General features: G+C 37.3%; 3 protein-coding genes and 1 pseudogene across 3 annotated transcripts; all 4 read left to right on the top strand.

The window, feature by feature from the left end:
* Positions 1–15: 15 nt before the first annotated feature.
* LOC116293029 (GPN-loop GTPase 1) lies at positions 16–3,060 on the top strand. Its single transcript, XM_031700425.1, has 5 exons — positions 16–126; positions 954–1,192; positions 1,665–1,884; positions 2,251–2,494; positions 2,669–3,060. Exons 1-5 carry the CDS (start codon positions 22–24, stop codon positions 2,983–2,985), a joined length of 1,125 nt encoding a protein of 374 aa, XP_031556285.1. The 5' UTR covers positions 16–21; the 3' UTR covers positions 2,986–3,060.
* A 94-nt stretch (positions 3,061–3,154) lies between these two features.
* On the top strand, positions 3,155–6,627 carry LOC148913158 (dynein regulatory complex subunit 10-like). The gene is made up of 4 exons (XM_089026131.1): positions 3,155–4,055; positions 4,408–4,641; positions 5,333–5,404; positions 5,888–6,627. Exons 1-4 carry the CDS (start codon positions 3,165–3,167, stop codon positions 6,179–6,181), a joined length of 1,491 nt encoding a protein of 496 aa, XP_088882257.1. The 5' UTR covers positions 3,155–3,164; the 3' UTR covers positions 6,182–6,627.
* A 5,818-nt stretch (positions 6,628–12,445) lies between these two features.
* LOC116293022 (G protein-activated inward rectifier potassium channel 3) lies at positions 12,446–14,798 on the top strand. The gene has a single exon (XM_031700404.2). The coding sequence runs from the start codon at positions 12,949–12,951 to the stop codon at positions 14,230–14,232; it is 1,284 nt and encodes a 427-aa protein (XP_031556264.1). The 5' UTR covers positions 12,446–12,948; the 3' UTR covers positions 14,233–14,798.
* An 810-nt stretch (positions 14,799–15,608) lies between these two features.
* LOC148913157 (lipase maturation factor 1-like) lies at positions 15,609–19,526 on the top strand (annotated as a pseudogene).
* The last annotated feature ends 1,325 nt before the right edge of the window (positions 19,527–20,851 follow it).

The raw sequence follows: 20,851 nt of genomic DNA, 5'->3' as shown, positions 1-20,851 counted from the left end.
GTGTTATGGGTAATTTTCAATATGGCGGCTGCAAGTGGAGGAGCAGACGAAGGTTCTTCGACAAAGAAACCTGCTTGTATTATCGTTCTCGGCATGGCGGGGTCTGGAAAAACTACCTTCGTACAGGTAAGCTTCTTGTCTTTCTTTCTTGGGGTTGGTATAGGTGTTTAGAACGCGTAGATTTGAAAATAATCGCTTGAACATTATATTAAAGATGTTGACACGTGATCTGTCACTTGGAATCATTCGCAATTAAAAAGTTTATAATACTCATACTACTACCAATAATATCCTATTATATTAATGGTTAGACCTTCAAGTCTTCTCGGACAAGGACTTAAACCGCGGCCCATTCTCCCAACCCTTCCTAACCTAACCTACAGTAAATGGGGGACATAAAAGAACCTGTTGAATTATTCGTATAAGAGTAGGGGATTGTGTCCTGGTTCAACAGCCTATTCCAATAAGCCTGAAGCGAGATGACGTTTTACCCCCGACTCCGAAAATTTTTGATTCCTTAGAGAATACAGGAACAATAGTGATAATTAAAGAACAAAAGCAGTGTGAAAAGGATTATGGTCTAGAGACGGGGGTAAAACGTCATCTCGCTTCAGGCTTATTTGGAGGCATAATACTAATCTACTGAAAATTCATACTCACGATTGTACGATGCAGGGCTGCCAATAGGGCCTTAATATGCAGCCCGTAAAGTCCTCCACTTGTCAAAATTGTAAAGCGCATTGAGACCATGTGAAATGCGCTATATAAGAACCCCATTCTTCTTCTTCTTATTATTATTAATATTACTGCGTCTTAGTTTTAGAGATATTTGATTGGCGTCCACCAAAACTCTATTATGTCTTGAATTTTTTTTTCACAATTTTGCAGATGGAATTGAAAAGCCCTGTAAATGGAGTATGAATGTCTAACAAACTTTTTTTTACTATATTTAGAGACTGACAGCACACCTTCATTCCAAGAAAACTCCACCATATGTAGTCAACCTGGACCCTGCTGTACATGAAGTGCCATACCCTGCAAATATTGACATTAGAGATACTGTGAATTATAAAGAAGTGATGAAACAGTTTAAACTTGGTCCTAACGGTGGTATTATCACATCATTGAATCTGTTTGCCACAAGATTTGATCAGGTCATGAACTTCTTGGAGAAAAAGGGAAAGGAATATCAGTAAGTTTTTATCCTCTCACTCCCACACTCACTCCCTCTCTCCCTTCCTTTAAGGATTAGGCATTTCTAAGTTGTTGGTTAGTGCATGACCTTCAGAGCTTGAGGTCCACAGTTCGATCCTCAGGATCTCCACATCAATTTTGATTTCTTTCTAACCTGCGTACCTTCAGCTTTGAATACTCTTAAAACAGAGCATGGAGAGAAGGGCCTTTTCTTACTTCTTTCTTTACTTCCTTCCCTCCAAGTATTCCTCTCTTCATTCTTCCCTTCACCTCTCCCTTCCTCACTCCTCTCTATTCCCAATCCCCTCCTTCCTTTCATCCTTCCTTAATTCCTCTCTCCTTCCTTTCATCCTTCCTTCATTCCATTCTTCCTTCCTTCCCTCTTTCACTCCTTGTTTTTCTATCTCTTAGTAACCTTGATCCTCTATCAATACATTGTATAACCTGTGTTTTTTCCATACTTCATCCAGGTATGCAGTATTTGACACTCCTGGACAGATAGAAGTATTTACCTGGTCAGCGTCAGGGTCCATCATTACTGAGGCACTTGCTTCATCATTCCCTACAATAGTTGTGTATATAATAGATACTGTAAGAAGTACCAATCCTGTGACCTTCATGTCCAATATGCTCTATGCTTGCAGTATCTTATACAAGTCTAAACTACCATTTATTGCTGTCATGAATAAGGTACAAGGATTCAATAACATTCAAGAAAAGAATTTATTTTTGCAGCAAATATATGTGATTACTGTGGAGACACTCTACAGGGACCACTTTTACAAATTTAACCAATTACAATGTAGAGTGAAAGCTGGAGCCAATCAGGAGAGAGCATGATAATTAGCTTATTGACCTCAGCCAATCACAATCTTTTATTTCCAGGGTTGTTGATAACATCTAAATTTTCTGTCAGATATAATCAAATCTTGGCATTCATGCTCGCTCTGATTGGCCAAAGTTGGAATGCTATTTTCTAAACTGCCATTTATAAGAAATTCTTCTTCATTACTAAGGCTTTTCTTCTCATATTTTCGATTGGTTTTGATTTGACAGACAGACATTGTTGACCACAGTTTTGCAATAGAATGGATGCAAGATTTTGAAGTCTTCCAAGAAGCCTTAGCTCAAGATACAACATACATGTCAAGTCTGACAAGATCCATGAGCCTTGTCCTTGATGAGTTCTATCAAAATCTACCAACTGTTGGTGTGTCGTCTATGACTGGAGCTGGCATGGATGAATTTATTGATGCTGTTGGTAAAGCTGTTGATGAATATGAAAAGGAATATAAGCCAGGTAAACTTGTTATTTATAAAATCATGTAACAGTTCACAGTTCACTCGTTGAAGAAATGTATCCTTAATTTGAAGATTTGAAAAATGGCTAAAAAATATGTAAAATGGCTGATTAAGATGTCAAGTATGATGTTGACAAAGCTGCTGATGTCAAAAATCTTATTCTAATTTTAAGAATATGAAAGATTAAAGGCAGAAAAAGTGGCTAAGGCTGAGAAGGAAAAACAAGAACAGCTAGAAAAACTTCAGAAAGACTTGGGAGAAGGGAAAACTGTTCCCCTGAAGGGTAGCTCATCACTTTTGTCATCACAGCCCATGCCATCAGGAGTCTCATTTGGAATCAATCTTGATAATGATGATGATGATGATGATGATGATGACATGAACATTGAGGAAGAAAATGAAGAAGAGAAAAAAGAATATGAATCATTCAAGAGATTCCTGGATGAATCAACAAAGAAAGAACAATTAGATAAAAAGGCTGATAACTAATAACAAAAAATCTTCTGGTTGTCATATATTTATATGTTATTTTTTACTATAAGTAAATAAAGTGAAGTAGAACGATGTCTGATTGTATTTTTTGCCTACTGGGTTACCTGTGTAAGATCAGGGTTCTTGGTTGATACCGTTGTCATGCCGACCCGAGGACATCAGAAAAGTGAACAAAGATGGCGGCGGCGGTCGCTCATTCCGCTAGAGCAGAAACAACTGCTTCTTTAGCCTCAAGCTTTGAAAACCTTAATCTAAAAATCAAAGCAAAGCCTAAAGAAGGGAATGATCCGCTAAAAGTTCTTGATCCTGTTAGGAAAAAGCTCACCTCAGTCGAAGCACAACGAGTCGTCGCTGTTGCTGATGAAACTATTCGAAGAATCGAGGTCGTCACTTTGCTTCCGTACATTACTGAAAATCTCGACCGCTTCTCTGTTATTTTAGGATCAGACTTGTGTTCTGTATTAAGGGAACACGATAGATTACAAGATGCTTACAGAAAGGGTCTGGCACGATATGAGTTGGAGCAAAAACGTAATCGTTCAACAACACCACAACAAATCAGATTTCAAACTCCTGGTTCATCAAGAAAGTCGAGTCTCGCTTCTGAAGACATAAATGAAAAAGAGCATGACCTTCCCATAACGGAGGCTGCCAAAACAAGCCGTCATAGTTCTTTAGCAAGTGGTAGTGGAATTTCACAGAAGGAAGATTTGACAAAAGACCGCGACAGTGATGGTAGTGAAGTCGATGTTGATAGACTTCAACATTTGGGTGTCCTTGTACAAAACTCTATTAGGACTGTCCTTCGAATGTTTTCTACCAACCCTACAGCTATAACAGCCTTGAAGAAAGAAAGAAGAGAGCGCTCTGTGGAAGCTAACTCAATGATTGATGAACTTTTAATCCTGCGTGCGATTTTGTTTGAGAGACTACTGACAACACCAAGTGAGGTTAAGGATAGAAGTTTCTATTTGAAGACCGTGATGGAAAGAGAAAAAAAGTCGAGAGCCATTGCTAACAAACTACAGGAAGAACTACAGAAAGCTGTTGATGATAAAGACAATGAGGTAATTAGATTATCCTAATTAATATATTAACAGATGATGTGCAGTTTCAGAAATTATCCGTACCTACTCCCCCCCCCCCCCCCCCCAACAGAGAAATTTGGAATTTCCGAGGGATAGGGGGTCAGAGAAAGAACGAGATTACAAAGTTTGCGTGGAAGAAAATTGGAAATTATTTCCGTGCTAAAGATTCGTGCTCTTGCACATTGGCTATTGTTAAGCTCTCACTTCATTTAAGGCAGTTTAATGACTTTAATGGCACCCAAAAGGTTGTTTTGGTGTTCAATAAAATTTGGTGTTTGAAGGTCATAATTCTAATGTTCTAATACTAACTAATGAAAATTTTTGCCCCTAGATTTCAAAAAGGAATGAGATGATCCGCAAACTCAAGAATGATATATACACAATAGATAGCAATTCAGAGGAACAGAACAGAAGGGTTGTCAATGAGGCAAGCAAACAGGAGACAGCTGAAATGAAGAACTCTGACGGAAAGAAATCAAAACTACAGCAAGAAATAATTGAACAGAAAAAGAAGCTTGATACTGAAAGAGCAGCTCACAGAGCTAGTGAACTTGCTCTTAGGAAGGTATGTACCTTTTTGGGGGCACAAATCCACCCCCTCCTAATCCACAGGAAGTTCAAGTGAATATCAATAATTGTTATCCCTCCTTAGCCACTCCCTGTGAAGGCTGTATGTGCCTCTACCTTGTGGTCTCCATACACCATGGCTTCTGCTCGCTTATTCAATTATTGAACAGGCCCATTACCAGGGGTAGTTTGAAGGTGCAAACTAAGTTACTTCTCTCTTTCTTCCTCTTTTCAATGTTACTTTCACTGGGAGCACGGGTGATGTGCACCACTAATGCACCATCACTCACCAATGTGACGCAGTTCATTTCCCATGGTCCTTGTCATGTGACTAGAGTTGCTTGTTGGTTCTCCTGTGCTTTAAGGGTTTTTCACTGAGTTCTCCAGTTTTTCATCCAGCTCAGGAATTAATTTTTAAATACGATTTAATCTTTGGGCTTTTACTTAATTGGAGCCTGGCTCTGGTGCGATTGTCCAAGGTCTGTAGATCTTTTTCATATTCAAATGTGCTATTCCTCTAGGGCCGTCAGACCTAAGGGTGGTTGCATAGGTGCCTATACGAACATTCTTCCAGCTCAGGATTTCCTGAAAAAATGTCAGGGAATAGCATCTCTAAGAATGTACATTTATTTTGTCTAGGTCTAAGGTGGATCTACGTTGACTCATCACTTTTTTTGTTTTCTTTGCAGCGCAAGTACAAAATTGAAACTGAAGTAGAAAACTGGATCCAAAAGTTTGACAGCGATATGGGAGAACGCCAGGTATGTTTTGACTCTGCATAATTCATGAAATTCCTGTCAACAATTAATAATGATAACAATAATAATGCATTTGGTTGAGCGCTTTCCAGTCTGTTCTAAGCGCTTGTAGGAATAATTACAAGTATGTATGAAAAAATATATATACACACTATTCTAACTACAAATTAAAAGCTAATTTGAACAAGTAGGTTTTCAGTTCAGATTTAAAATTGGAGAGATTAGTAGCGTTTCTAATTTATAGAGGCAGTCAATTCCAAAGTTCAGGAGTAGCAACAGAAAAGGGCGATGGCCATATAATTTTAGATGATACAGTTTTGAAGAAAGTAGTGACTTTGTTGTTGAACGGAGAGTGCAAGTAGGTTGATATTTAGAGTTGAAGGTATATGGGGTCAACATCGTTCAATGACTCTCTAGTCATGAATATTTAGTTAACCTTGGCTTAACATTATAAAATTAATACTAATTTATTGGTTTATTCTGTAGGATGAGTTTGATGCTTTAGATGTTGTTTACACTGAAGAAAAGAAACAGCTACAAGAACTCGAGGAACGATTCAAAACCCTTGAAAAAGAATACCTTCAAATCGTTGAAGAAAGGAGGATAGCCAAAGAGAGAGCTGAAGCCGCCGAACGTGAGCTGAATATGAAGATTCGCGCCGCTAGACTCATCCAAGCAATGTGGCGCGCACACAAGGCGAGAAAAGCACTACAGAAGAAGAAGAAGAAAGGAAAGAAAGGCAAAAAAGGGAAGAAAAGTGGAAAAGGGAAGAAAAAATAGAAGGTCGATATTCTTGGCGCCAAAAATTTACTCTGGTCGTGTTTATCGTAAAACACGTCGGGAAGAAATTTTTATCGCCGAATTACTGTATAGTATGAAGTTTTTCCTTCTAAGATTCTTAAATACTGAGCGTACTTGAGAATATCACTGGGCTCTCTTACTCTCAACTGGCTTTTTAATCGAAGAATCGTGATTGGATAAGGCCCGTTTTCTCAGACTTTGATTGGTTCTGACTGAAAGCCATTCCTATGTCATACCATAAAGAAAAATGACCAGTACTGACGAAATTCTCTACTGGATGTAAAAAAAATCGATGTAACGATTGGTTCGTATTTTATAGTTTCGCGGTAGAACACTATAAGAACGAGAATGAAAAACATGAAATATCTTGTTTAGAATGTTAGAATAACGTATCATAAAAATAGCCTTGTAAAATTAGTAGGTCAAGCAGTGTGTATTAAAATTTTAAGAAATATTTTTTCATGATGCGCAAAACGTTTTTTACCAGTGCAAAGAAATAGTGGAACATGTTGGTACTAAAGTTGATGGTGGTCAACTGATGCATGATGCATGGTACTGTCAATGATGATGATAATGGGGGTCGATGGAAGGCAATGATGATATGGATGATGATGGTGATGATGATGATGGCAATGACTATAATGGTGGTGATGATGATTATGATGATGGTAGTGATGATGGTAGTGATGATGATTATGATGATGGTAGTGATGATGATTATGATGATGGTAGTGATGATTATTATGATGATGGTGGTGATGATGATTATGATGATTATTATGATGATGGTGGTGATGATGATTATGATGATGGTAGTGATGATGGTAGTGATGATGATTATGATGATGGTAGTGATGATTATTATGATGATGGTAGTGATGATGGTAGTGATGATGGTAGTGATGATGATTATGATGATGGTGGTGATGATTATTATGATGGTGGTGATGATGATTATGATGATGGTAGTGATGATTATTATGATGATGGTAGTGATGATGATTATGATGATGGTGGTGATGATGGTAGTGATGATGATTATGATGATGTTGGTGATGATGATTATGATGATGGTAGTGATGATGGTAGTGATGATGGTAGTGATGATGATTATGATGATGGTGGTGATGATGATTATGATGATGGTAGTGATGATGGTAGTGATGATGATAGTGATGATGGTAGTGATGATTATTATGATGATGGTGGTGATGATGATTATGATGATGGTAGTGATGATGGTAGTGATGATGATTATGATGATGGTGGTGATGATGATTATGATGATGATTATGATGATGGTAGTGATGATGGTAGTGATGATGGTAGTGATGATGGTAGTGATGATGATTATGATGATGGTGGTGATGATGATTATGATGATGGTAGTGATGATGGTAGTGATGATGGTAGTGATGATGGTAGTGATGATTATTATGATGATGGTGGTGATGATGATTATGATGATGGTAGTGATGATGGTAGTGATGATGATTATGATGATGGTGGTGATGATGATTATGATGATGATTATGATGATGGTAGTGATGATGGTAGTGATGATGGTAGTGATGATGATGATGATTAGGATGATGGTAGCGATGATGATGATGGTAGTGATAATAATAATAATAAATAATCTTTATTGAGGTTATCGCTGTCACCATAAGGTGATTTACAAGAGAGACCTCTAAAATAAATATATAACAAAAAAGAAAAATGAAGACTAAAATATAAATATATAAAAAATAACAAAAATGTAAATTTACAAATAATGACAATGTTAGAATGCAGACACTAAATGTGTGCAACACAGAAGCTAGGCATATTACCACTGAACTTTACAGTGCTCAGTAGCAATAGAGCAGAGTGTTGCACACATTCAGTGTCCGCATATCAAATAGTCAAATATTAAAAATAGATATTATATATGAGATATGAATAGGATTAATTAAAAATTATTAGTGTCGATATTAAAAACTATTTAAATTTCTTAAAGCTCTTTTAAAACTAGCTAATGATGGGCTTTGTCTAATTGATAAGTCTAATTCATTCCAGTCGTTTGAGGCAAAATTTGTCGATGTCCAGTGACCCCAGTTTCTAGTAGAAGCACTCTTACGGATATTGTTCTTAGATCTAGTGTTATAATTGTGTATGTCTTTATTAAATACTAAGTTAAAACGATGTGAAAATAAATCATTTAAACATTTATAAAGAAAAGTTGCCCTATGCTCGGCCCTACGTCTTGCAAGAGTTTTCCATTTCAGTTTATTCAGGGCCTCATTAGAAGATGATCTCATAGGTAAGTCTAGAATTATTTTTGCAGCTTTGTTGTGTAAAGTTTGAAGCTGCAACATTAGAGTGGAATTGCCCCTATCACCCCATACAATGTCTGCGTAATCAAATAATGGTAATACATAGCTGTTAAAATACAGCAATCTAGCATCTAAAGGTAGACAATAACGAATACGTTTAAGTAGACCTAGCTTCTTATTTATCTTGGAGAACATTTGATCAACATGATCTTGCCAATTTAAGCGACTGTTGATAACAATACCTAAATACTTAAATGAAGTAACTTCATCAAGGTCTGTATTATCAATATTAAATGTAATAGAGTCTATCTTAATCAGTCGTTGACTGCTACCAATGATCATAAACTTAGATTTACTTGTACTAAGTGTCAAGTGATTTAACTTTAGCCATTTGTTCAGTTTTTCCAAGTCTGAGTTCATGTAGGACTTGATATTGTGCAGAGATTTATCAGAAATGAAGAGAACAGTATCATCTGCGTAAAGAGTTACGTCACAGTGTTCCAAGTGATCTGGTAAATCATTGATATACAACGAAAACAGTAAGGGACCCAAAATGGAGCCCTGAGGTACACCAATTTGGACTAATTCTGGACCAGATTTTGTGTCATTGCAGACCGTCACTTGGCATCTATTGGATAGGTAGGATTCAAACCAGTTGTAAGCAGGAGAAGTATTCAGAACACCAAGACTGCATAACTTAGATAGTAGGATAGAATGATTTATCGTGTCAAAGGCCTTAGTCAAGTCAATAAACACAGCACCAGTAAGCTTTCCTTTATCCATGGATGAGAGAATTTTGTCTGTAAACATAGCCGAAGCAGTGACAGTAGAAGAGTTTAGTCTGAAGCCAAATTGTTTTTGAGAAAGCAGGTTATTATTACGGAGATAAGAGTAAAGTTGCATGTGTACGACTTTCTCTAAAAGTTTGCTAATAGTGGGCAGTACCGATATCGGTCTATAATTAGAAGGATCTTGCTTACTACCCTTTTTAAAAAGAGGAGATACCTTTGCCAATTTCCATGTAGACGGTAAACAGCCAGTGTCTATGGAGATGTTAAATAACGATGTGAGACTTGGTGCAATAATATCAGCAGCATCCTTTAACAAACGAGAACTTATTTTGTCTAAACCAACTGCTTTGTTAGGTTTAAGTTCATTTATCATTTTTACAACAGACTCATAATTGATCGCTTGAAATTCAAAAATGCTGGAGGCTTGTTTAACGCCATTAGCTGTCAAAGTGTTCTTCATTGAGAATTTCTCAGCAAGCTTTAAGCCGATAGTTGCAAAAAACTTGTTGAAGATTGATGACATTGATGTAGGGTTGGTATGAGTAATCCCATCTGATATTAAGCTGGTTATATTGTGTTTGTGTGAATTACTTCCAGGTATGACTTCCTTGATAGATTTCCATAGATCACTAGAATTATTTCGAGAGTCTTTAATAAGATTGCAGTAATACTCCGATTTAGACTTTTTGATTTTACGTTGGACCTTATTTCTTAAAGCACGATATTTTGTCCAATGAGAATTAGTTTTTTTACCTTTAGCCTTTTTGAGATGGTAATTGCGATTTCTCATCAAGGTTGCAATTTCAGAAGTCATCCAAGGAGTCCGAGATCCTCTTACTCTACGTGTTTTAGTTGGCGCATGCTCTTCCGCAACTTCTAGAAATAATTTGTTCCAAGTTTGAACACAGCCTTCTAAGTCTTCAGGGTTATTAAGAGCAACGTGCCATGGGACATTATTGAGATCTTGTCTGAAAGATGATTTGTTGTATGACTTAAAACTTCGGTATTCAAGTGTTTTTGGCGGAACCTGTATAAGACCACTTTTGAAAACACAATGCACCATTGAGTGATCACTGATACCAAAATCCTTTACTCCAGAATCAACAATTTTGTGAGCATTGTCAGTGAATATTAAATCAATTTGACTTTCAGAATTTTCAGTGATGCGTGTTGGAGAGTCAATTATTTGTTTAAGATCGTGAAGGTCTACTATTCCCTTGAGTTTTCGTCTATCTGACTGATTTACATTTCTTTTCTTTTTACTTGAATAATCAATGTTGAAATCGCCAAGTATAATTTTGTTAAAGTGGGATTCAATTCCGTCCAAAGAATTATTAAAATCTTCAAGAAATTTATTCACTTGTTGACTTGGGGGTCGGTAAATGCAACCAACAATTAAAGGCTTACAGCGAGTCCGATTCACTTGTATCCAGATTGCCTCGTTGTTATTAAGAAGGTCTTTTCTCTCAGTAAATATCAAACCCTCACGAATATAAATAGTTACTCCACCTCCAGTTCTTTCACTGCGATCCCTTCGAATAATAGAATATCCTGGTAACTCCACTTCACTGTCATCTATGTCTTTATTTAGCCAGGTTTCAGATAACGTTATAATATCCGCGCCTTTGGAATCACACATCAGTAATTTTAATTGATCCATCTTTCCGAGAAGGCTTGATGATGATTATGATGATGGTAGTGATGATGGTAGTGATGATGATGATGATTAGGATGATGGTAGTGATGATGATGATGGTAGTGATGATGATTATGATGATGATTAGGATGATGGTAGTGATGATGATGATGATTAGGATGATGGTAGTGATGATGATGATGGTAGTGATGATGATTATGATGATGGTAGTGATGATGGTAGTGATGATGATTATGATGATGGTGGTGATGATGATTATGATGATGGTAGTGATGATGGTAGTGACGATGACGACAATGTTGGTGATGATAAGGTTAATGCTTTTGATGATAATGTGGGTGATGATGATGATGATGAAGGAGGTCATGGTGAGTATATTGTGTAGATGATAATGGTCAGATTTGAAACTATAGAGGAAACTATCATATTTAGACAAATAATACTTTCTTGCTAATTTTCGGAACTCGAAGTGAAAAACCTCCAATACAATGAAAAATTTCAAAGTTTTTTCATAGTCGATATTGCGCTTTTTCAAAGTTATTTTTCTCTGCTTCCATTTTTTCTTTTCTTTCTTTCTGTTTCCTTTTTCCTTCTTTTGTTTTTCTTTTCAATATTCTACAGTACGTAACGTTTATGTGTGTTTACCTTTTCTTATAAATATTTCATAATAGTTTCGCCATTCTCATAGTGTAGGTTGTTTGTTGCCACAACGTTTTGTGGTCAAACATCTCTGCGTGTTGTTATACTTAGGCACTGACAAGATTCTATATTAGGATAATTGTCGCTAGAGGAGGGTAGTTACTAGAATATTCCTCAACCTTCAAGCTACTGTTTAGAATATTACCAACGCCACGACACGATATGCATGGGGACTTTAGACTGGTCTCAACATAATATTCTTAGCAGATACATTCTGGATTATTTTTTTGACAATGTGTTGTCATTGTAACTGTAACTTCTATTTTAGTTTGTAATTCAGATTGTTTTCCTAATTTTGGTTTGTTTGTGGGTTTTTTAGTCTAATACTTGCTAAAAGATTCATGTTGGATAAGCCCCAACGTTTCTAACTACAAGATTATGTGTTACTGAGAGACAAATTGCTTTGGATTATTCCTGCTGACTTGAAACTAATATCCTAATTAACAATAACTTGCGTTTAAGATGGGCCCATCTTGATAGGGTACCTTAAGAATAAACTCCATCTAAGATGATTTAGATGGTAATGAATTGTAACAGTTATCGTATATCATAATTGTAATGACCCCTCCAGTTCAAACGCGTAACGAAAGAGGCATCTGTCTTTTTCTAGATTAGATTTAATAGTTTCAAGGTCGTTTGCGTCCAAGAGACGTTTTGCAGTCGGTGCTTAATTGTAACAAGTTTTGATTGTTATTAATTAATTATGCACCAATGTGTATCTTTAAAATTTGATGAAATCGTAACAGATATATGACCATAACTTTCAGCGCCCCGTGATTACATCCCATCAACAACACATCTGTCATCGACATTAGGACCGAGTCCAAAGAGGTTCTGCTGCGAAGTCATATTTAGGAAGGTTGGCAAAATGGCGATATATTTTAACTAATTTACGGGTTTTGTAAACAATTGGATCCACCATTATGTAAATACAGCCCGCACGTCACTTTTCTTTGTTTTTACAGCAGCAAATCAGTTTTTCAGTAACCAATCGCGTTTCGTTTTGGTTGAGTTCATGTCAGCAAATGCCTTCATATACACCACTAGCACGAGGGTCTTTCACTTACTCTTCTTTACAACGATTTGAAACATTACAGCAAGGTTAGGGCTACAAAACTAACTCAAAGTGGAGTTTAAACAATTGACTTGATACGTCAATCATTAGGAATACAATCACGGGACAGAACAGAGAAAAATCGACTGATTTTTGAATTGTACAAAAGAACTCTTGACTGCCATTGTCAACTGTCTTTACATAAACACACAACAGAGAGGTCTTAGGGTATGGAACTAGAGTTGGATGGAGTTATGCCAGGATCTTACGTCAAACAAGAAAGGATTACAAAGTTCGGCAAGAGAAAATCTACGTCCAGAAACTTTGAGAAACGTCGTTTAATTTCAAAAAAGGGAAATCTTCAAATCATTGCCGACAACGTCCCAGCTCGTAATCAACTCTTCTTAGCTGACCATTTTACTACGTTAATCGAGGCACGTTGGAGATATGTGTTTGCAGTATTTTCTTTAGCGTTTTTATTGAGCTGGGTGTTTTTTGCAGCAATATGGTGGGGAATATATAGCTATAGAAAAAAATATCACGACATGGAGTGCATCGAAAAAGTCGATAACTGGACCTCGGCCTTTCTTTTTTCTCTTGAGACCCAAACTACAATTGGTTATGGTGGACGTCAAGTCACTCCGCACTGTCCTGAGGGAGTTGTATTATTAATTTTACAATGTATAGTAGGACTTTTGATTTCAACTACTATGCTAGGACTAGTGTTTGCCAAGCTTTCAAGGCCCCATTTACGTCGTAGAACTGTTAAATTTTCAAACCATGGGGTCATAGCGTTGAGAGACGATAAACTGTGTTTGATGTTTAGAGTTGGTGACGTTCGTAAAACACCGTTATTGGAACCACATATTCGGGCCTCGCTCATTAGAAGGCACTTAACTAAAGAAGGGGAAGAAATTGGGTTTTTTCAACAGAGTTTATCTCTTCGTCACGACCATGTCAATGACGAAAAACTCAATCTATTCATACCTGCTATAGTGTATCATGAAATAGATGAAGAGTCTCCTTTCTATAGCTATGGCGCAGAGGATATCGTACGATTAGATTTTGAAATTGTTCTTATTTTGGAAGGAATTCTTGAATCAACAGGTATGACTACACAGGCGAGAACCTCGTATCTTAGTGATGAAATTCACTGGGGACATTTATTTGAAGATATCGTCTCTCGTGATAATTTCAAAGATGGATCATACCGGGTCAACTTTGGACGATTTAATGATATATTTCCCGTGCCTACTCCAAGATGTTCAGCTAAGATACTCGATGAATTAAAGAGTAATAGAGGAGACTCGGACCCTCCTAATTCTCCATTAACAAACTCTACGCATTCAACCGCAGATTTTCAAGTTGACTGCAATAATCACGAAGGACTACTTGAAGAAAAGCCAGCCAGCGCTACCAGCTTGGCAGCCCTTCATCGTAACAGTTCCCAACTTGTTCCTAATGGAAGTACGGTCAGTTTCAATAACCCTTCAATTATAACTAGTAGACTATGATATCAAATATATATGAAAATAATAATGAAACGATTAGAAGGTGATTATGGCGTTTTCAAGAAGGCGCTAAATATCATCCGATTGATAAGTATATCAACACTTGTGCTATAATCTTTATACAATATTTGTTAAGATAACATTATTTAAGGCTTGCTATATAATTTTCCACAGAATCGTAAGATTTCTGACAAATAAGTCATTTAACGAATTAATATTGCACGCTTGCTTGTAATCTAAACTAAGTAAAAAACATATTAGCAATTCATTAATTCCAATAATTCATCTATTTATCAGTTACGACATGAAAACAGTTTTTTTAAAAGGGAAAAAACTTACGGCAAAAACCTTTAATTAAAATTTCCCAAAGTGAGTGACAATTTGTGAATATCAAATATTTATAGTTGGATGATAAGTCTTGCAATAATTATTCTGCCCCAACTGCAGGAAAACCGTTGAATTATTATCAAATGAAATACACAAACTAATCAAGAATTCACGTAGTTAAATGAAGTTTTCTTGTTGGCGTTGTTTTTAATAAAGTTCAAATAAATGATACACGTTCTTTATTGCCTGTTTAGTGTGTCTATGATTGAGTCTCCAAACGTCAGAGTACGCTTCAGCTATGGGTTTAACTTTTCAGTTTCTGCAGTAAAAATAACCCGCCTGTGTTTTCACTTCTGTTTTCGTACAGCGTAGCAAAGTGGACAGGAGTACTTAGGTCTATAGTGCTGAATTTTCGAGGCAGAAAGAATGAAGTATGCAATAAAGTGGAATCCATTATGATGCAATGCAACAGTGCGTTTTTCGACAAAGCAACTTTTCAGATAAAAATGTAAAACTTAAAAAGTTAAGAATAACCTATATTTTCCTGTCTTCTATTTTTGTATAGCGCAACAAAGTGGTCAGGATTAGGTATTGTAGTGCGGAATTCTTAAGGCAAATTAAAAGACATAGAGAGAAAATGCGCAATAGAATATGGTGCCATGATGCTATGCACCAGTGAGTTTTTCGACAAAAAAAACTTTCCAGAGAAAAAAAGTTATGATTTTTGCTGTGATTTATTCTCCTAAGATTTCATGGTTAACCAATTTTGGTTTTGAATTCAACCACAAGAAAAATATTTATTTTCTTTATTTTTTGGAACGTGAAAAATTTCGGGAAGCATGCCGCGCTGATGTTTCTGGTTGAGTGCAACCACCCCTTTGTTGACGTGAAACTGCGATGAGCGCATGAGAAAAGGCACTGAGCGTGGTGCCGACGCGCTTTGAAGAAACCATTGAGAAAAAGTAGCCAACTGTATTAAAGACACAGCATGTTTGATTCCTATATAATGCAAATCATATCACGCTTCAGTTATAGTTTATAATATGAAAATATTTGATCTTGACCAGTTCACTTTAAGAGACGATCTCGAGGTAACTCCAGTCTTGGCTACTTTACCTCCAAGTGTTGTATTAACTGGTATTCCTGTGTCGGCGTTAGAGGGAATGAATACGACTGTCTACACTTTTAATTTTAAAAAATTAGCAGTTATAATATTTTAATCAGTGATATAAAAAAACCTTGGAAATTCCAAACATCCCCATCCATAGGGTAGATAGACATATTCTGGTACGCTACACAGTCAGTACCCTCCTTAGACAACCGGATGTAGTTTAACCGGAAGTGGATGTGTGATTGTGAGGCCTGGGAATGACCAAACGTGGAAACCATTGAATGGAACTAAGGGTCATCAAAATATGGCTTAGATTTTTCCTTAAAAAACTTTGTTTTTTTTCCCTTGGATTAATTTCTTTCACCATGGATAAAATTAATAGTTTAAGGCAGAGAAAGAGAGAGAAACTGAACGAAGAAAAGCCTAGTTCAACGAAGCAAGATGAGTCGAAAACAAAGCAAATTGATAGCACTCCACTTGAAATAGGCTCCTACTGGTTGACTAGGATCGTGTTTGTAAGGTGTCTTGGCTTCATATACTGTAAGTAAGAAAACGAAAACTATCTTATTGCATTTGAAAACCAATTCCTACTCTTCAAATCCTCGAGATTGAATTGACTGCGATAGACATTATCTTATATTCTTATTGTTTTTTTGGGTTTTTTTTGCATGGTTTTTGGTTTTAGTTTTTGCATTCCTCATTGCTGCACACCAAAACAAGCAACTTCTAGGTAAAGATGGTCTCCTACCAACAGACAAATACCTGCAACAAATTGAAAATCACTTTGGAAGCAGAGGATGGGAGACATTTCTACGAGTGCTGTCAGTCCTCCTTTCTGTGATTGGTCAAAGATTGATGTATATCTTGATGTGTTGGCATATAGCGGCATGGTCTTGGCAGGGTTTATAATGATATCGGGATGTGCAAACATGATCATATTATTTGCTTTGTGGGTAATATACCACTCAATTACCAATATTGGACAGAGATGGTAAGTTACAAGCTAGAAAAATATCCATGCCCCCCCCGAGGGGATTGGAATTTCCAAGTGGATGGGGAGGTTCTGAGGAGGGTATATTGCATTTTTTGAACTCCATTTTAAAGTACGCTAACCACTACTTATTTTATTTTACAGGTATTCCTTTGGTAAGTGGAGGTTAAAATTGATGTTCATTTTTTGAGATAACATATTTGTATAAAAGTCATATTTTTCTTTTTTAGGTTGGGAGTCTCAGCTTCTTGAGACAGGATTCCTTGCTATATTCATGTGCCCTGTTCTTAAACTGCAGAAAGTTCCACTCCACACCCCTACCCCCTGGGTAGTTATTTATGGTTATAGATGGCTCATATTCAGAATTATGCTTGGTGCCGTGAGTATCATTGTTGTATCATGTAGTGTCAAAAAAAAAAATATATAGAGGGCAGAAAACATCACATAATAACATCTATAAATTTTATCAAACTTTGAAACAACTTCTGACCTGATTAAAGGCTGATTAAAGGTCAAATTGGAACTAGTGTGTTATGCTTTGCAGAGGGAGGAAAAAAAGATAACCTCAAGAAAAATCCTTGAATCAAGGGAGAGACCTAACAAACTCTATGCATGTGTGACGCCATGTCCAGGAATTGAAGCTGAGACAGAGAGTGCAGTATTCTCTTGTGAAGATGACTTTCTCTCAGTTTGTCGAAACGTCAGTCACCACCAAAAACAGTCTTTCTCAAGACTACACTCACCCAGACGATCACATTTCACAACAAATTTCAACACCTAGCTAGGTTCAAACCATTTACTCTTAAGTGCAGTATTGCTACATCACCCCTAATTCCATGATTACAATTGGCTTGAAATCTCTTTCAGGGTCTTATAAAGATACGAGGAGATCGTTGCTGGAGAGACTTGACATGCATGAACTATCATTACGAGGTAGGAGATTGGAATTCTTTTGTTTTGTCCCCCAGATCAAGCTGCTTTGATGTCACATCATGTCCTCCCACTTTGCATATACTCTACGATTGAATAAATCAAGTTTATGTTACATTTTCACTCCATACCTTAAAACAGTCTCTGGGTTTCCTGTGGTGGAATGACCACAGGTAGCCCACCAACAATGAGACAAAAACAGGTAACTTAATTGGAGGAAGTTGCCATGTCGTCTTCTATTAAGATAGAACCTTACCTACACAAATAATCAAAAGCCCACTTGCTGTTCAAAAAAGGCAATTTAGAGTATCAGTTTAGAAACTGATCCTTCATTGGGGGTAGTTGAGGCTGCTCTGACATATATATCTACCCTATACATATTGATACCACCTTTGTCTTTACAATTGATTTTCTATTGCTATTCTTTTTCAGACCCAGCCAGTTCCTAATCCAATAAGCTATTATATGCATCATTCTCCAGAGGTGTTCCATAACCTTGAAACTCTTGTCAATCACTTTGTGGAACTAGTGGCTCCCTTCATGATATTCCTGAACAGACCTCTTAGAATCTGGGGTGGAATCATCCAAATTATGTTCCAGGTAAATCATTGACTGGTATTTCTCAATGACTATAGAAAGCAAAACTGGGGATGGGGGGGGGGGGGGGGGAAGGGTGGTGGGCTTAGATTTGAAAATATGGGAGAATCATATCTTCTCTCATAAGACAAAGACCCTGGAGCAACCTTCAAAATGAAAAAAATTAAAAAATAGCTGACTCAGTGAGTTTAAATTTTTTAGTAGATATGAGCTTAGAGTGTAGCAGCTTATTTAATGGTATACTTGGTATACTATGTTTGCTTATCGTTTGTGTTGCTTGTGTGCAAACCAGACTTTTCATTAAATCTGCACTTGAATCCTTGTTTGAAAGTTCCATATTGTATTCATAACTACTGAAATATTCATTTTTCAGGTCATTCTTATCATTAGTGGAAATCTTAGTTTTCTCAACTGGCTGACCATCCTACCAAGCATTATGTGTCTAGATGATGCGAGTCTAGCATTCCTTTTTAGTGATTCATCCTCAGCAAAGAAAGAAGTCTTGAAGTTGCAGCATGCTAAAAGTATAGGGAAAGCTCTTGGGCCATCATGGGGTATGCTTGAATGGATACATACTTTACATAATGTATTTATTAAGGTTAATGGCCTAGATAAAAGGCGCAATTTATGCATGCCAAAAGTAAGTGGTAATGACAGTGAGGATTACAATTAGCTAGGGAAATGGTGAATTATTTGCGCACCCAGGTACCATGTTACCTGAATACTGGTGTAGAATAGATTTTTCCCTTTGTACAGGTCTCTACTACCCCTTTCTCCCCTACCCCCCCCCTCCCCCATTGGCCAATCTCTTCTGACATCCATCATTAATTGTTTCTTTTGTCTATTTCCTCTAGTCTCTGTGTGCGACGGGTCTTTGAGGTCATGCTTGGTCTCATTCTTGCTTATCTCAGTATTCCTGGTCATCCAGAATCTAATGTCTTCTCAACAAGCTATGAACACATCGTTTGATTCTTTTAGGATTGTTAATACTTACGGGGCTTTTGGAAGGTTGAGACATATGACACCCACCCATCCCCCCCCCCCTCCCCCCCACGGGTGGGCCAAAGCGAACTTCCATTCAAAGTAAAGCAAGTGATAAGATTATTGAGTAAAAAAGAAATATGTTGACAGACTCTCATTCAGGGTTCAAAGTGTGTACAGGAAAATTGTATTCTTTTCTGTAAGCAGCTTTCGGGCCAAAAATTGCCTTAATATATGAAGTTAAGGCAGGGGTGCTGCACACGACAACTAGTTAACTAGCTGTCTTTGGCACCAACACTTTTAGGCACTTTTTAACTTTTTGTTTTCTGTTTAGATTACAAAGTAAAAGAACCGCAGTAATCTTCCAAGGAAAATCAAAAACCACACTATAATCCTGATGAAGAAGGAGGAATATGCCGGAATATGGAATTAGTGTAAGCCGGTGACAAAAACGGCCGGCCATGTATGATATCACCATATCACTACAGAATTGACCCTGGCGATGTTGGTTTTGCCAGCTTCACGGTAAACAGAATGCCCAGATACCCAAAAAACCCCCTTTTCCAGTATCGCCTTCAAATCCACCTGAATTCATGTACATTGAACCATGATCACTGTATTTCTACGATTGAATTATAAGCTATTTTCCAAAAAGGTTGGTGAAGGCTTGTCGTTGCAATGTGTTGCCGGACTTACACACCGTCTTTCCCCTGGGTTGCAAGGCCATAAATTTGTCACTGTGGTATTAAGCTGGCATATCACATGATGATTTGATTAGCAGAGCCGCGGTCCTGACAGCTTCGTTTTTTCATTTGCGAGTTGATAGACACTACCAGTACAATCCTTGGTTGACCATCTTTGGTTGCCCAAACGTATTTGCTCGTTCATGCTGCCCCGCACCTCATGAATTGCGCATCGAATCCTTTCTACACGACAACTCCTCCAAGTGAGTTATTTCTAACTCTTGCTTGCAAGCACGCGGGGTGCCGCTTTAAGATTTTTATCCAGTGTCATTTCTTGCTGATAGTCTGTGTTTTCCAGATTTTGAGGCTCCTTTCTCTACTTAAGCTATGTCAGACAGTTTCATAACTGCAATTACTGAGGTTATGGTTCGTTCTTTCATGGTTCTCCACTAGATGTTTTGTTATTGTTTCGTTAGCTCTCAGTGTTCGGCTAACTCCTAGTTAGTTTCTATCAGTCTCTCAGTCCCTATAGGCTCTATTAGTTTTACATTAGATTTTCTTTTTAGTTCTCTTTAAGCTCTCCGTGGCGTTTCGTAGTTTTCGGTTCACTTTTTCATTAGCAGTTATTCCATCTTTATTTCATGTTTCCCATTGGTCAAACTTCACTTTGGTTTTTTTTCCCGCGTACAGTCCTTCTTCCCTGTTGGTGACTGCCGGTTTTTATCCAATGTCTGAGTGCAATCGTTTCTATGGTTTGTGGTGATTCTTGCTGGTGCGCGAGCAGTTACCTGTTTGTATGCCAAGCTACCAAGTATTGGAAGTAACGCAGCAACCGGGTGAAGGTCATTGGTGGAAGAGTGTGAGGAACCAGATGTTTTTTGGTTTTATTCCTCCCGTGGTCTCTTGAGGGATTTACGTGATTAGCCTTAGAATGCCTACGGGTATTGAGGAAACTATTTCCAACAAAGTAGAACAAAGTCATTAAAACATTGGGCCTGGCAG

Source organism: Actinia tenebrosa, unplaced genomic scaffold, assembly GCF_029948245.1.
Source record: "Actinia tenebrosa isolate PJP-AT-01 unplaced genomic scaffold, QUT_ActTen_1.0 PGA_scaffold0__85_contigs__length_37466705, whole genome shotgun sequence".
Lineage (NCBI taxonomy): Eukaryota > Metazoa > Cnidaria > Anthozoa > Actiniaria > Actiniidae > Actinia > Actinia tenebrosa.
Note: the sequence above shows the minus strand (reverse complement) of the source record. Positions and strands in the feature narration are given on the sequence as shown.